The sequence below is a fragment of the Oncorhynchus keta genome, unplaced genomic scaffold (assembly GCF_023373465.1).
Source record: "Oncorhynchus keta strain PuntledgeMale-10-30-2019 unplaced genomic scaffold, Oket_V2 Un_scaffold_14044_pilon_pilon, whole genome shotgun sequence".
NCBI classification, from domain to species: Eukaryota; Metazoa; Chordata; class Actinopteri; order Salmoniformes; family Salmonidae; genus Oncorhynchus; species Oncorhynchus keta.
The window spans coordinates 939,618-958,802 of record NW_026290781.1 but is presented as its reverse complement, the minus strand read 5'-3'; the positions used below and the strand labels follow the sequence as shown (position 1 = coordinate 958,802).

The 19,185-nt window shown below is 33.7% G+C and overlaps 1 protein-coding gene across 1 annotated transcript in view; it reads right to left on the bottom strand.

The window, feature by feature from the left end:
- The window catches only part of rigi (RNA sensor RIG-I), a 62,082-nt gene extending 49,678 nt beyond the window's left edge, over positions 1–12,404 (bottom strand). The window contains exon 1 of the mRNA XM_052513853.1: positions 12,173–12,404. Within this exon, the coding sequence (XP_052369813.1) occupies positions 12,173–12,278 (106 nt within the window). The 5' untranslated portion in view covers positions 12,279–12,404. The remainder of the gene's footprint in view (positions 1–12,172) is intronic.
- Positions 12,405–19,185: the final 6,781 nt, after the last annotated feature.

The following is a 19,185-nucleotide window of genomic DNA, read 5'->3' as shown; positions in this document are numbered from 1 at the left end:
AATGTGTGTGTATAATGTGTGTGTATAATATGTGTGTATAATATGTGTGTATAATGTGTGTGTATAATGTGTGTGTATAATGTGTGTGTATAATGTGTGTGTATAATGTGTGTGTATATATGTGTGTGTATAATATGTGTGTATAATATGTGTGTATAATGTGTGTGTATAATATGTGTGTATAATATGTGTGTATAATGTGTGTGTATAATGTGTGTGTATAATATGTGTGTATAATATGTGTGTATAATGTGTGTATAATATGTGTGTATAATATGTGTGTATAATATGTGTGTATAATATGTGTGTATAATATGTGTATAATATGTGTATAATGTGTGTGTATAATATGTGTGTATAATGTGTGTGTATAATATGTGTGTATAATATGTGTGTATAATATGTGTGTATAATATGTGTGTATAATGTGTGTATAATATAATATGTGTATATAATGTGTATAATATGTGTGTATAATATGTGTGTATAATATGTGTATATAATATGTGTGTATAATATGTGTGTATAATGTGTGTATAATATGTGTATAATAATATGTGTGTATAATGTGTGTGTATAATATGTGTGTATAATGTGTGTGTATAATATGTGTGTATAATGTGTGTATAATATGTGTGTATATGTAATGTGTATAATGTGTGTATAATATGTGTGTATAATATGTGTGTATAATGTGTGTGTATAATATGTGTGTATAATGTGTGTGTATAATATGTGTGTATAATGTGTGTGTATAATATGTGTGTATAATATGTGTGTATAATGTGTGTGTATAATATGTGTGTATAATGTGTGTGTATAATATGTGTGTATAATGTGTGTGTATAATATGTGTGTATAATGTGTGTGTATAATGTGTGTGTATAATATGTGTGTATAATATGTGTGTATAATATGTGTGTATAATATGTGTGTATAATATGTGTGTATAATATGTGTGTATAATATGTGTATATAATATAATATGTGTGTATAATATGTGTGTATAATATGTGTATAATGTGTGTATAATGTGTGTATAATATGTGTGTATAATATGTGTATAATAATGTGTATAATATGTGTGTATAATATGTGTGTATAATGTGTGTGTATAATATGTGTGTATAATATGTGTGTATAATATGTGTGTATAATATGTGTGTATAATATGTGTGTATAATATGTGTGTATAATATGTGTGTATATGTGTGTGTATAATATGTGTGTATAATATGTGTGTATAATATGTGTGTATAATATGTGTGTATAATATGTGTGTATAATATGTGTGTATAATATGTGTGTATAATATGTGTGTATAATATGTGTGTATAATGTGTGTGTATAATATGTGTGTATAATATGTGTGTATAATGTGTGTGTATAATATGTGTGTATAATATGTGTGTATAATATGTGTGTATAATGTGTGTGTATAATATGTGTGTATAATATGTGTGTATAATATGTGTGTATAATGTGTGTGTATAATGTGTGTATATAATGTGTGTGTATAATATGTGTGTATAATGTGTGTGTATAATATGTGTGTAATGTGTGTGTGTATAATGTGTGTGTATAATGTGTGTGTATAATGTGTGTGTATAATATGTGTGTATAATGTGTGTGTATAATGTGTGTGTATAATGTGTGTGTATAATGTGTGTGTATAATATGTGTGTATAATATGTGTATAATATGTGTGTATAATGTGTGTGTATAATAATGTGTATAATATGTGTATAATATGTATAATATGTGTGTATAATATAATATGTGTATAATGTGTGTGTATAATATGTGTGTATAATGTGTGTGTATAATATGTGTGTATAATGTGTGTGTGTGTATAATATGTGTGTATAATGTGTGTGTATAATATGTGTGTATAATATGTGTATATAATGTGTGTATAATGTGTGTGTATAATGTGTGTGTATAATGTGTGTGTATAATGTGTGTGTATAATATGTGTGTAATGTGTGTGTGTATAATGTGTGTGTATAATATGTGTGTATAATGTGTGTGTATAATATGTGTGTATAATGTGTGTGTATAATGTGTGTGTATAATATGTGTGTATAATGTGTGTGTATAATATGTGTGTATAATATGTGTGTATAATATGTGTGTATAATGTGTGTGTATAATGTGTGTGTATAATATGTGTGTATAATATGTGTGTATAATATGTATAATATGTATAATGTGTGTGTATAATATGTGTGTATAATATGTGTGTATAATATGTGTGTATAATATGTGTGTATAATATGTGTGTATAATGTGTGTATAATGTGTATAATGTGTGTGTATAATATGTGTGTATAATGTGTGTGTATAATATGTGTGTATAATATGTGTGTATAATATGTGTGTATAATATAATGTGTGTATAATATGTGTGTATAATATGTGTGTATAATATGTGTGTATAATGTGTGTGTATAATATGTGTATAATATGTGTGTATAATATGTGTGTATAATGTGTGTATAATATGTGTGTATAATATGTGTGTATAATATGTGTGTATAATATGTGTGTATAATATGTGTGTATAATATGTGTGTATAATGTGTGTGTATAATATGTGTGTATAATATGTGTGTATAATATGTGTGTATAATATGTGTGTATAATGTGTGTGTATAATATAATGTGTGTATAATGTGTGTGTATAATATGTGTGTATAATGTGTATAATATGTGTGTATAATATGTGTGTATAATGTGTGTGTATAATGTGTGTGTATAATATGTGTGTATAATATGTGTGTATAATATGTGTGTATAATATGTGTGTATAATATGTGTGTATAATGTGTGTATAATATGTGTGTATAATGTGTGTGTATAATATGTGTGTATAATATGTGTGTATAATGTGTGTATAATATGTGTGTATAATGTGTGTGTATAATATGTGTGTATAATGTGTGTATAATATGTGTGTATAATATGTGTGTATAGTGTGTATAATATGTGTATATAATGTGTGTGTATAATATGTGTGTATAATAATGTGTATAATGTGTGTGTATAATATGTGTGTATAATGTGTGTGTATAATATGTGTGTATAATATGTGTGTATAATATGTGTGTATAATATGTGTGTATAATATGTGTGTATAATATGTGTGTATAATGTGTGTGTATAATATGTGTATATAATATGTGTGTATAATATGTGTGTATAATATGTGTGTATAATGTGTGTGAATAATATGTGTATAATATGTGTGTATAATATGTGTGTATAATATGTGTGTATAATATGTGTGTATAATATGTGTGTATAATGTGTGTGTATAATATGTGTGTATAATATGTGTGTATAATGTGTGTGTATAATATGTGTGTATAATGTGTGTGTATAATGTGTGTATAATATGTGTGTATAATATGTGTGTATAATATGTGTGTATAATATGTGTGTATAATATGTGTGTATATAATGTGTGTGTATAATATGTATATAATGTGTGTGTATAATATGTGTGTATAATATATAATATGTGTGTGTATAATATGTGTGTATAATATGTGTGTATAATGTGTGTGTATAATATGTGTGTATAATGTGTATAATGTGTGTGTATAATATAATATGTGTGTATAATATGTGTGTATAATATGTATAATATGTGTGTATAATATGTGTGTATAATATGTGTGTATAATGTGTGTGTATAATATGTGTGTATAATGTGTGTGTATAATGTGTGTGTATAATATGTGTGTATAATGTGTGTGTATAATATGTGTGTAATATGTGTATAATATGTGTGTATAATGTGTGTGTATAATATGTGTATAATATGTGTGTATAATATGTGTATAATATGTGTGTATAATGTGTGTGTATAATGTGTATGTATAATATAATGTGTGTATAATATGTGTGTATAATATGTATAATATGTGTGTATAATATGTGTGTATATATGTGTGTGTATAATATGTGTGTATAATATGTGTGTATAATGTGTGTATAATATGTGTATATAATGTGTGTGTATAATGTGTGTATAATATGTGTATATAATATGTGTGTATAATGTGTGTGTATAATATGTGTGTATAATGTGTGTGTATAATGTGTGTGTATAATATGTGTGTATAATATGTGTGTATAATATGTGTGTATAATATGTGTGTATAATGTGTGTGAATAATATGTGTATAATATGTGTGTATAATATGTGTGTATAATATGTGTGTATAATGTGTGTGTATAATATGTGTGTATAATATGTGTGTATAATATGTGTGTATAATATGTGTGTATAATGTGTGTGTATAATATGTGTGTATAATGTGTGTGTATAATGTGTGTGTATAATATGTGTGTATATGTGTGTATAATGTGTGTATAATAATGTATAATATGTGTGTATAATATGTGTATAATATGTGTGTATAATATGTGTGTATAATGTGTGTGTATAATATGTGTGTATAATGTGTGTGTATAATGTGTGTGTATAATATGTGTGTATAATGTGTGTGTATAATATAATGTGTATAATGTGTGTGTATAATGTGTGTGTATAATGTATAATGTGTGTATAATATGTGTGTATATAATGTGTGTATAATATGTGTGTATAATATGTGTGTATAATATGTGTGTATAATATGTGTGTATAATATGTGTGTAATAATGTGTGTATAATATGTGTATAATATGTGTATATAATATGTGTGTATAATATGTGTGTATATAATGTGTATATAATGTGTGTATAATATGTGTGTATAATATGTGTGTAATATGTGTGTATAATGTGTGTGTGTGTATAATGTGTGTGTATAATATGTGTGTATAATATGTGTGTATAATATGTGTGTATAATATGTGTGTATAATATGTGTATAATAATGTGTGTATAATATATAATATGTATAATATGTATAATGTGTGTGTATAATATGTGTATATAATGTGTGTGTATAATGTGTGTGTATAATGTGTGTGTATAATATGTGTGTATAATGTGTGTGTATAATATGTGTGTATAATATGTGTGTATAATATGTGTATAATGTGTGTGTATAATATGTGTGTATAATATGTGTGTATAATATGTGTGTATAATATGTGTGTATAATATGTGTGTATAATATGTGTATAATGTGTGTGTATAATATGTGTGTATAATATGTGTGTATAATGTGTGTGTATAATATGTGTGTATAATATGTGTGTATAATGTGTGTATATAATGTGTGTGTATAATATGTGTGTATAATATGTGTGTATAATATGTGTGTATAATATGTGTGAATAATATGTGTATAATATGTGTGTATAATATGTGTGTATAATATGTGTGTATAATGTGTGTGTATAATATGTGTGTATAATGTGTGTGTATAATGTGTGTATAATAATATGTGTGTATAATGTGTGTGTATAATATGTGTATGTATAATGTGTGTGTATAATATGTGTGTATAATGTGTGTGTATAATATGTGTGTATAATATGTGTGTATAATGTGTGTGTATAATATGTGTGTATAATATGTGTGTATAATGTGTGTATAATGTGTGTGTATAATGTGTGTGTATAATGTGTGTGTATAATATGTGTGTATAATATGTGTGTATAATATGTGTATATAATGTATAATATGTGTGTATAATGTGTGTGTATAATGTGTGTGTATAATGTGTGTGTATAATGTGTGTGTATAATGTGTGTGTATAATGTGTGTGTATAATGTGTGTGTATAATGTGTGTATAATATGTGTGTATAATGTGTGTGTATAATATGTGTGTATAATGTGTGTGTATAATGTGTGTGTGTATAATGTGTGTATATAATGTGTGTGTATAATGTGTGTGTATAATATGTGTGTATAATATAATGTGTGTATAATATGTGTGTATATAATATGTATAATAATATGTGTATAAATGTGTATAATGTGTGTGTATAATGTGTGTATAATGTGTGTGTATAATATGTGTGTATAATATGTGTGTATAATATGTGTGTATAATATGTGTGTATAATATGTGTGTATAATGTGTGTGTATAATATGTGTGTATAATGTGTGTGTATAATATGTGTGTATAATATGTGTGTATAATATGTGTGTATAATATGTGTGTATAATATGTGTGTATAATATGTGTGTATAATGTGTGTGTATAATATGTGTGTATAATGTGTGTGTATAATATGTGTGTATAATATGTGTGTATAATGTGTGTGTATAATATGTGTGTATAATATGTGTATATAATGTGTGTATAATATGTGTATATAATGTGTGTGTATATATGTGTGTATAATATGTGTGTATAATATGTGTATATAATATGTGTGTATAATGTGTGTGTATAATGTGTGTGTATAATGTGTGTGTATAATATGTGTGTATAATATGTGTGTATAATATGTGTGTATAATATGTGTGTATAATGTGTGTGTATAATATGTGTGTATAATATGTGTGTATAATATGTGTATATAATATGTGTGTATAATATGTGTGTATAATGTGTGTGTATAATGTGTGTGTATAATGTGTGTGTATAATATGTGTGTATAATATGTGTGTATAATATGTGTGTATAATGTGTGTGTATAATATGTGTGTATAATATGTGTGTATAATATGTGTGTATAATATGTGTATAATATGTGTGTATAATATGTGTGTATAATGTGTGTGTATAATATGTGTGTATAATGTGTGTGTATAATATGTGTGTATAATATGTGTGTATAATATGTGTGTATAATATGTGTGTATAATGTGTGTGTATAATATGTGTGTATAATATGTGTGTATAATGTGTGTGTATAATATGTGTGTATAATATGTGTGTATAATATGTGTGTATAATGTGTGTGTATAATGTGTGTGTATAATATGTGTGTATAATATGTGTGTATAATGTGTGTGTATAATATGTGTGTATAATATGTGTGTATATAATGTGTGTGTATAATATGTGTGTATAATGTGTGTGTATAATATGTGTGTATAATATGTGTGTATAATATGTGTGTATAATGTGTGTGTATAATGTGTGTGTATAATGTGTGTGTATAATATGTGTGTATAATGTGTGTGTATAATATGTGTATATAATATGTGTGTATAATGTGTGTGTATAATGTGTGTGTATAATGTGTGTGTATAATGTGTGTGTATAATATGTGTGTAATGTGTGTGTGTATAATGTGTGTGTATAATGTGTGTGTATAATGTGTGTGTAATATGTGTGTATAATGTGTGTGTATAATGTGTGTGTATAATGTGTGTGTAATATGTGTGTATAATATGTGTATATAATATGTGTGTATAATGTGTGTGTATAATGTGTGTGTATAATGTGTGTGTATAATGTGTGTGTATAATATGTGTGTATAATATGTGTGTATAATATGTGTGTATAATGTGTGTGTATAATATGTGTGTATAATATGTGTGTATAATGTGTGTGTATAATGTGTGTATATAATATGTGTGTATAATGTATAATATGTGTGTATAATGTGTGTGTATAATGTGTGTGTATAATATGTGTGTATAATATGTGTGTATAATATGTGTGTATAATATGTGTATATAATGTGTGTGTATAATATGTGTGTATAATATGTGTGTATAATATGTGTATATAATATGTGTGTGTATAATGTGTGTGTATAATATGTGTGTATAATGTGTGTGTATAATATGTGTGTATAATATGTGTGTATAATATGTGTGTATAATATATAATATGTATATAATATGTGTGTGTGTATAATATGTGTGTATAATATGTGTGTATAATATGTGTGTATAATGTGTGTGTATAATGTGTGTGTATAATGTGTGTGTATAATATGTGTGTATAATATGTGTGTATAATGTGTGTGTATAATATGTGTGTATAATATGTGTGTATATAATGTGTGTGTATAATATGTGTGTATAATATGTGTGTATAATGTGTGTGTATAATATGTGTGTATAATATGTGTGTATAATATGTGTGTATAATATGTGTGTATAATATGTGTGTATAATGTGTGTGTATAATATGTGTGTATAATGTGTGTGTATAATATGTGTGTATAATATGTATAATATGTGTGTATAATATGTGTGTATAATGTGTGTGTATAATATGTGTGTATAATATGTGTATAATAATGTGTGTATAATATGTGTGTATAATATGTGTGTATATAATAATATGTGTGTATAATGTGTGTGTATAATATGTGTGTATAATATGTGTGTATAATGTGTGTGTATAATATGTGTGTATAATATGTGTATAATGTGTGTGTATAATGTGTGTATAATATGTGTGTATAATATGTGTGTATAATGTGTGTGTATAATATGTGTATAATGTGTGTGTATAATATGTGTGTATAATGTGTGTGTATAATATGTGTGTATAATGTGTGTGTATAATGTGTGTATATAATGTGTGTGTATAATGTGTGTGTATAATGTGTGTGTATAATATGTGTGTATAATGTGTGTGTATAATGTGTGTGTATAATGTGTGTGTAATGTGTGTGTATAATATGTGTGTATAATATGTGTGTATAATGTGTATAATGTGTGTATAATATGTGTGTATAATGTGTGTGTATAATGTGTGTGTATAATGTGTGTGTATAATATGTGTAATATGTATAATATGTGTGTATAATATGTGTGTATAATATGTGTGTATAATGTGTGTGTATAATATGTGTGTATAATGTGTGTGTATAATATGTGTGTATAATGTGTGTATAATAATGTGTGTGTATAATAATGTGTGTGTATAATATGTGTGTATAATGTGTGTGTATAATGTGTGTGTATAATGTGTGTGTATATATATGTGTGTATAATATGTGTGTATAATGTGTATAATGTGTGTATAATATGTGTGTATAATGTATATAATGTGTGTGTATAATATGTGTGTATAATGTGTGTGTATAATAAATGTGTGTATAATGTGTGTGAATAATATGTGTATAATATGTGTGTATAATATGTGTGTATAATATGTGTGTATAATGTGTGTGTATAATATGTGTGTATAATATGTGTGTATAATATGTGTGTATAATATGTGTGTATAATGTGTGTGTATAATATGTGTGTATAATGTGTGTATAATATGTGTGTATAATATGTGTGTATAATGTGTGTATATAATATGTGTGTATAATATGTGTGTATAATATGTGTATAATGTGTATAATATGTGTGTATAATATGTATATATGTGTGTATAATGTGTGTGTATAATGTGTGTGTATAATATGTGTGTATAATATGTGTGTATAATATGTGTGTATAATGTGTGTGTATAATGTGTGTGTATAATGTGTGTGTATAATGTGTGTGTATAATATGTGTGTATAATGTGTGTGTATAATATGTGTGTATAATATGTGTGTATAATGTGTGTGTATATAATGTGTGTATATAATATGTGTGTATAATGTGTGTGTATAATGTGTGTATAATGTGTGTGTATAATATGTGTGTATAATGTGTGTGTATAATATGTGTGTAATGTGTGTGTGTATAATGTGTGTGTATAATGTGTGTGTAATATGTGTGTATAATGTGTGTGTATAATGTGTGTATAATGTGTGTGTATAATGTGTGTGTATAATGTGTGTGTATAATATGTGTGTAATGTGTGTGTGTATAATGTGTGTGTATAATGTGTGTGTATAATATGTGTGTATAATGTGTGTGTATAATATGTGTGTATAATGTGTGTGTATAATGTGTGTGTATAATATGTGTGTATAATATGTGTGTATAATGTGTGTATAATGTGTGTGTATAATGTGTGTGTATAATGTGTGTGTATAATGTGTGTGTATAATGTGTGTGTGTATAATGTGTGTGTATAATGTGTGTGTATAATATGTGTGTATAATGTGTGTGTATAATGTGTGTGTAATGTGTGTGTGTAATATGTGTGTATAATATGTGTATATAATATGTGTGTATAATGTGTGTGTATAATGTGTGTGTATAATGTGTGTGTATAATGTGTGTGTATAATATGTGTGTATAATATGTGTGTGTATAATGTGTGTGTATAATATGTGTGTATAATATGTGTGTATAATGTGTGTGTATAATGTGTGTGTATAATATGTGTGTATAATATGTGTGTGTATAATGTGTGTGTATAATATGTGTGTATACTGTGTGTGTATAATGTGTGTGTATAATATGTGTGTATAATATGTGTGTATAATGTGTGTGTATAATGTGTGTGTATAATATGTGTGTATAATATGTGTGTATAATATGTGTGTATAATGTGTGTGTATAATGTGTGTGTATAATATGTGTGTATAATATGTGTGTATAATATGTGTGTATAATGTGTGTGTATAATGTGTGTGTATAATATGTGTGTATAATATGTGTGTGTATAATGTGTGTGTATAATATGTGTGTATAATATGTGTGTATAATGTGTGTGTATAATGTGTGTGTATAATGTGTGTGTATAATATGTGTGTATACTGTGTGTGTATAATGTGTGTGTATAATATGTGTGTATAATATGTGTGTATAATGTGTGTGTATAATATGTGTGTATAATATGTGTGTATAATATGTGTGTATAATGTGTGTGTATAATGTGTGTGTATAATATGTGTGTATAATGTGTGTGTATAATGTGTGTGTATAATATGTGTGTATAATATGTGTGTATAATATGTGTGTATAATGTGTGTGTATAATGTGTGTGTATAATGTGTGTGTATAATATGTGTATAATATGTGTGTAATATGTGTGTAATGTATGTGTGCCTGTCTGTCTAAACTTGAAAGGTTATCAGAGTCAAATACTTTCACCCCCAAAGAGGACTCTGTTCCAAGAAAGTGATTTGTCACTTTATAACTTATTATGCAAAGATGTCCTATTTAATTAATGTTTGTTAACAAACTACACTTTCTGTGATGTTTTGTGTGATAATATTTGTGTATCATCTTTATTTTCTTAAACATTACAAAATGTTTCTAAAATAAATGTTTGTTGTCTTTATGCTCGGCAATAAAATTGCCTTGCCGAAACCCCCAATACTTTCTATAGAACCCCCCCCCTTCTAATTTCCTTAATTTTGTAGCTTAGAGTCCAGTACAACACACGTCACATCAGAGTCAAATACTTTCTATAGAACACACGTCACATCAGAGTCAAATACTTTCTATAGAACACACGTCACATCAGAGTCAAATACTTTCTATAGAACACACATCACATCAGGAGAGACAACCGAAATTAATAATTGATGTGTGTGTGTGTGTGTGTGTGTGTGTGTGTGTGTGTGTGTGTGTGTGTGTGTGTGTGTGTGTGTGTGTGTGTGTGTGTGTGTGTGTGTGTGTATGTGTGTGTGTGTGTGTGTGTGTGTGTGTGTGTGTGTGTGTGTGTGTGTGTGTGTGTGTGTGTGTGTGTGTATGTGTGTGTGTGTGTATGTGTGTTATATTAAACCATTGAGGAGGGAGTCAAATGTAGGCAAGTAATAAACATTTCAGAACAACTACTAATCCAATAAGACATGGGAGAGATGACGAATTCTGGCAAAGAGATTTATTTCTAGACTACTACACTTGAAACAAATAGCCAAACCGAAAACTTCAGACATTACTAGTGCCTCCCCCGCGATAAAACCGACATAAAAAAAATAAAATGAAACGCAGCCAAACTTGAACAGATATCTCAACTAGCAAGCAAGTCGCAGCAGTGAAGAATTGAGTGCGTGCGCGTTCACGTATGTCGCAACGATGAATCATTGAGGGCGTGCGCGTTCACGCGAAGGGGAAGTGTTCTGGCTGGGGGGGTCTGGCAGGGGGGGTCTGGGACAACGGTGGCAGTCATTTCTCTACATGCAAACCATTTGTCAGCGTCACAGGCCGTGAGACACAAATTAAAACAAATCATTGTTTTGTAGAATTGCATTCGAAATAAGAACAAAATCATGTAATCAAAAGCTGACCGTGTCTGTCGATATGAAACAGGATAACAATGGTAAAACAATCGTATAGACTACAGTTAGTAGCTAAAACAACAGGATAACAATGTAAAGCTAAACCAGGATAAAAGGTAAAGGAACAGACTACCGTTAGTAGCTAAAGCAACAAAGCGACATTATACATACTGTACCTGGTTGCAGGTAAGTTGTCATGAAGCCTTTGACGTAAGACGGTCGCAAAATATGAATCACGTATTTACTATAACTCTGTAGATTGCTCTTCTCCATCTCATACATGATCGATGAATGATCGATGAACTGATAGCAGAGAGATATTGACTATGTCTCTTGCATTAAGCTGACAGCTGCTCCACGGCTATAGTGGTTTGGTGCTCCGTGATATTGGTCGCACTGACTCAGCTGATCTCCTATAACATGTCTGGTAACCACGCCTCAGCCTCGCCAGCCTGAAGAAACGAAACCGAAACTTCCCGAGTGACAATAAAACGAAACACCTTCCTCAGTAAAGTCCCTAGAGGTGGTAGGGTAGTTAGATCCAAGATCTAGGATCCGTTTGGACTCGTTACATAACCCACTCGCGAGGGCAACACCAAAAAATACCAAAGATCAGTCTCTATGGTCGTGGTGAACTAATCTGTGCCAAATAACATTCACTATATACCATACAGGATAGATTAAATTGATCAATAGAGGTGCTGCATCAATGAAATAGCAGAGCATACAAATGACACATTTTTATTTAGGACGAATTCCCTGTGACAATTTATTATACAATATTATGCAAAGCAGCATCTTGTTTTAACACCATAATCACTCATAACAGTTGTAGCAAAAGCCAAAAGAGATCAAACCCCTCCCCCAGTAGCCGGTCCAGAGCCACATCCATGGGCTCTAAGACCAACTATTGACTGGGGAATGCGGGAACAAACTGCCACAACAGCAAGTGACCAGCAGAGGGAGCCAAATGCACAGGAACTACAAGTACTGTGCATTAAACAGGAACCAACCTACAGGAAGACTGAGGAGGAGTGGTAGGAAACAGATCTACCAAACCAACGCCCCAACGGAAGAAAACGTATGGGCATCAGTGCTGAAGGAACTAACATTGGACTAAGTGCTACATAATCTTGAGCAACGCTGCAACAAAAAGTGACAAAGACATAATGTAAAGGCACACTGTGTTGAGATAGATTGCACTCATGAACATCTTCCCCAAACTGAGTGTCTAAAAGAGGTATAAAATGAGGAGAGATCAGTGCCTAGGCATGATCCTTAACCATATGATTTGGACATCATAGAGAATCATCAGACCAGGTCAATTACTTTTACTATACTCTGTTTGTATTGACTACTTTGACATCAAGGCGCGAGCAAGAATTGTGTTGTACATGGAAGCTCACACCACTTAAAAAGAGTAAGAGAACAAGATTGTGGAAGAGAGAACTTCACCCCTCAACAGAGTGAGGTGTAGAGAACTTCACCCCTCAACAGAGTGAGGTGTAGAGGTAAATATATGGGTGTTTGCTTTGTTTAAGAGTTATAAGAAATGTGTTAAGTGATTTATATTTGCAAAATATTACGTGGCTTAGCATAGCGCATTAAGTCAAATACATATAACAAGACTAGTTTCCCAGTGACTACTAGCTGACGAGCATAATAACTAACAGAAGATAAGTTATTAGGTATTGATATATAAAGAGAAGAGGACCCAAGGTTAGGGAGTATAGGAAGAGTCTATAAACATATAGTAATAAAGTCCTCATCTATCCAAGGCCTCATACTAGACTACTGTTATTAGGTATTGATATATAAAGAGAAGACAAGGTTAGGGAGTATAGGAAGAGTCTATAAACATAAAGTAATAAAGTCCTCATCTATCCAAGGCCCCATACTAGACTACTGTTATTAGGTATTGATATATAAAGAGAAGACAAGGTTAGGGAGTATAGGAAGAGTCTATAAACATATAGTAATAAAGTCCTCATCTATCCAAGGCCTCATACTAGACTACTGTTATTAGGTATTGATATATAAAGAGAAGACAAGGTTAGGGAGTATAGGAAGAGTCTATAAACATAAAGTAATAAGGTCCTCATCTATCCAAGACCCCACACTAGACCGGGAAAATAAGGGAGTGACAACGTGAACCAAGGAACAAACCCAACTCACGCCAAGGGCCATTACGAAGAAATAGAAGGGTTGGTAGGGCCGCACGGCAAGGCCCTTGTTACACCGCAGTAACTAAAATCCTACAGTACTCTGCCCAGCCAGAGGACGGGGTAGAGGCTTTTGCTGCAGGCGACGGGCAAAAGTCAGCGCTGTGACACTGTAACCAGGAATGTGCCCCAAATAACACCCAAGTGCACTACTTTAGACCCAATTCCCTATATAGTACACTACTTTAGACCAGAGCCCTATTCCCTATATAGTGCACTACTATAGACCAGGGCCCTATTCCCTATATAGTGGCACTACTATAGACCCTATTCCCTATATAGTACACTACTTTAGACCCAATTCCCTATATAGTGCACTACTATAGACCAGAGCCCTATTCCCTATATAGTGCACTACTATAGACCAGAGCCCTATTCGCTATATAGTACACTACTTTAGACCCTATTCCCTATATAGTGCACTACTATAGACCAGAGCCCTATTCCCTATATAGTGCACTACTATAGACTAGAGCCCTATTCCCTATATAGTGCACTACTTTAGACCCTATTCCCTATATAGTGCACTACTTTAGACCCTATTCCCTATATAGTGCTCTACTATAGACCAGAGCCCTATTCCCTATATAGTGGTACTACTATAGACCAGAGCCCTATTCCCTATATAGTGGTACTACTATAGACCAGAGCCCTATTCCCTATATAGTGCACGACTACAGACCAGAGCCCTAAAAACTACAGACCAGAGCCCTAAAAACTACAGACCAGAGCCCTAAAAACAGAAGCTGTTTTTCAGTCTCTCGGTCCCTGCTTTGATGCACCTGCACTGACCTTGCCTTCTGGATGATAGCGGGGTGAACAGGCAGTGGCTCGGGTGGTTGTTGTCCTTGATGATCTTTATGGCCTTCCTGTGACATCGGGTGGTGTAGGTGTCCTGGAGGGCAGGTAGTTTGCCCCCGGTGATGCGTTGTGCAGACCTCACGACCCTCTGGAGAGCCTTACGGTTGTGGGCGGAGCTGTTGCCGTACCAGGCGGTGATACAGCCTGACAGGATGCTCTCGATTGTGCATCTGTAGAAGTTTGTGAGTGTTTTTGGTGACAAGACAAATTTCTTCAGCCTCCTGAGGTTGAAGAGGCGCTGGCTTGTTGTGTAGCACAACCGTTGCCTTGTTGTGTAGTGTAACAGAATAACTTTACGTCCGTCCCCTCGCCCATACCCGGGCGCGAACCAGGGACCCTCTGCACACATCGACAACAGTCACCCACGAAGCATCGTTACCCATCGCTCCACAAAAGCCGCGGCCCTTGCAGAGCAAGGGGAACTACTACTTCAAGGTCTCAGAGCAAGTGACGTAACCGATTGAAACGCTATTTAGCGCGCACCGCTAACTAAGCTAGCCGTTTCACATCCGCTACAGTAGCACAACCGTTGCCTTGTTGTGTAGCACAACCGTTGCCTTGTTGTGTAGCACAACCGTTGCCTTGTTGTGTAGCACAACCGTTGCCTTGTTCTGTAGCACATTACAATTATAAAACTGGGGTGGAGGGGACAGAAAAAGCTATTTCCGAATGTGGGGAGGGGGGTGACATATATTTGAGACTAGTGTATTGCAAATGATTGAGTAATCGACTTAAATCAGTAAAATATATTTTGAGTTGTAAACAGGGAAACAACGACGAGTCCCAGACAGTTCTCAATAGAACATACAGGAGGAGGTCGTTTACTACCTAAACTATTAGCACCATCTGGTGACCAGCAGTGTTTGGAACGCGTTGAGCTCGTTGACAAAAACAGACCACGGAACGCCGTGTCACACGAAGGTCCGCGGTGTGTCTGTGTTATGTTGAGCTCGTTGACAAAAACAGACCACGGAACGCCGAGTCACACGAAGGTCCGCGGTGTGTCTGTGTTATGTTGAGCTCGTTGACAAAAACAGACCACGGAACGCCGAGTCACACGAAGGTCCGCGGTGTGTCTGTGTTATGTTGAGCTCGTTGACAAAAACAGTATAACTGTGTTATTTATACGGTTATATTCGACACAGGTTTACTACAGCAGTGAATGACATCTATTAGTTTTCTGTTATAGTGTTTTCTCAGTAGAAGCCATATCAGGGAAACTAAATGTTCTCACTATATGATGGAACATTCTGATGTCTGCCTGACTGTGGGGCTCTTAACTTCAATCTATAGGACATTTTTTCTTGCGGTCACAACAAAACAACGTATTTTGCTCAAATAGAGATGTGATGAAATTGTGTTTTGTTTGGAAAGACGGCTGAGAATTGAACATGCAGTTTTCTGTCTGAGTACAGTATCGCTGTTTACTGCAGTTTTCTGTCTGAGTACAGTATCGCTGTTTACTGCAGTTTTCATTCTGAGTGTACAGTATCGCTGTTTACTGCAGTTTTCTGTCTGAGTGTACAGTATCGCTGTTTACTGCAGTTTTCTGTCTGAGTGTACAGTATCGCTGTTTACTGCAGTTTACTGTCTGAGTGTACAGTATCGCTGTTTACTGCAGTTTACTGTCTGAGTGTACAGTATCGCTGTTTACTGCAGTTTTCTGTCTGAGTGTACAGTATTACTGTTTACTGCAGTTTTCTGTCTGAGTGTACAGTATCAGTTTACTGCAGTTTTCTGCCTTACTGCAGTTTTCTGTCTGAGTGTACAGTATCGCTGTTTACTGCAGTTTTCTGTCTGAGTGTACAGTATCGCTGTTTACTGCAGTTTTCTGCCTGAGTACAGTATCGCTGTTTACTGCAGTTTACTGTCTGAGTACAGTATCGCTGTTTACTGTCTGAGTGTACAGTATCGCTGTTTACTGCAGTTTACTGTCTGAGTGTACAGTATCGCTGTTTACTGCAGTTTACTGTCTGAGTACAGTATCGCTGTTTACTGCAGTTTTCTGTCTGAGTGTACAGTATCGCTGTTTACTGCAGTTTACTGTCTGAGTGTACAGTATCGCTGTTTACTGCAGTTTTCTGTCTGAGTGTACAGTATCGCTGTTTACTGCAGTTTTCTGTCTGAGTGTACAGTATCGCTGTTTACTGCAGTTTTCTGCCTGAGTGTACAGTATCGCTGTTTACTGCAGTTTTCTGTCTGAGTGTACAGTATCGCTGTTTACTGCAGTTTACTGTCTGAGTGTACAGTATCGCTGTTTACTGCAGTTTACTGTCTGAGTGTACAGTATCGCTGTTTACTGCAGTTTACTGTCTGAGTACAGTATCGCTGTTTACTGCAGTTTTCTGTCTGAGTGTACAGTATCGCTGTTTACTGCAGTTTACTGTCTGAGTGTACAGTATCGCTGTTTACTGCAGTTTACTGTCTGAGTGTACAGTATCGCTGTTTACTGCAGTTTTCTGTCTGAGTGTACAGTATCGCTGTTTACTGCAGTTTTCTGTCTGAGTGTACAGTATCGCTGTTTACTGCAGTTTTCTCTGCCTGAGTGTTTACAGTTTACTGTCTGTTTACTGCAGTTTTCTGCCTGAGTACAGTATCGCTGTTTACTGCAGTTTTCTGTCTGAGTGTACAGTAGTTTACTGCAGTGTCTGAGTGTACAGCTGTTTACTGCAGTTTACTGTCTGAGTACAGTATCGCTGTTTACTGCAGTTTACTGTCTGAGTGTACAGTACTGCTGTTTACTGCAGTTTTCTGCCTGAGTACAGTATCGCTGTTTACTGCAGTTTTCTGTCTGAGTGTACAGTATCGCTGTTTACTGCAGTTTACTGTCTGAGTGTACAGTATCGCTGTTTACTGCAGTTTTCTGTCTGAGTGTACAGTATCGCTGTTTACTGCAGTTTTCTGCCTGAGTACAGTATCGCTGTTTACTGCAGTTTTCTGCCTGAGTACAGTATCGCTGTTTACTGCAGTTTTCTGCCTGAGTACAGTATCGCTGTTTACTGCTGTTTACTGTCTGAGTGTACAGTATCGCTGTTTACTGCAGTTTTATGTCTGAGTGTACAGTACTGCTGTTTACTGCAGTTTTATGTATTATCTTGACCAGAGCAGCACTACTTATTTTACTCAACTAAAGATTTAAATAAACAGTGTTTAAAAAGTAACCTCTACACCCAATTAGAGACTGAAATAATGGGCGTGGCTGACATCAACAATACATTAAGGGGTCCACAGACACACGTGCAGGAAGACGCTCAGCCCATCTCTTTATTGACACCGCTGGTTGCCATGGTTAACACAAATACAGGACATTGAATGCTTCCTGAATTGACTCAGTAAATGAGTAGTCCTACAGTATCACAGCCAGGTCAAACAGGTGTGTTAGTCAGATTACCCAGTGTCCACAGCAACACTATTGATTATCCTCTACCCCCAGTGTATGTGGAGTACTATGGTTTTAGCCATGTCATCCCTAACTCTTCTCTTCCTCCCCTCCCGGCTCCTCTCTTCCTCCCCTCCCGGCTCCTCTCTTCCTCCCCTCCCGGCTCCTCTCCCTCCCCTCCCGGCTCCTCTCTTCCTCCCCTCCCGGCTCTTCTCTTCCTCCCCTCCCGGCTCCTCTCTTCCTCCCCTCCCGGCTCCTCTCTCCCCTCCCGGCTCCTCCTCCCCTCCCGGCTCCTCTCTTCCTCCCCTCCCGGCTCCTCTCTTCCTCCCCTCCCGGCTCCTCTCTTCCCCCCCTCCTCTCTTCCTCCCCTCCCTCCCCTCCCCCGGCTCCTCTCTCCCTCCCCTCCCGGCTCCTCTCCCTCCCCTCCCGGCTCATCTCCCTCCCCTCCCGGCTCTTCTCGTCCTCCCCTCCCGGCTCTTCTCTTCCTCCCCTCCTGACTCTTCTCTTCCTCCCCTCCTGGCTCTTCTCTTCCTCCCCTCCCGGCTCCTCTCTTCCTCCCCTCCCGGCTCCTCTCTTCCTCCCCTCCCGGCTCCTCTCCCCTCCCCCCCCGGCTCCTCTCTTCCTCCCCTCCCGACTCCTCTTCCTCCCCTCCCGGCTCTCCTCTTCCTCCCCTCCCGGCTCCTCTCTTCCTCCCCTCCCGACTCCTCTCTTCCTCCCCTCCCGGCTC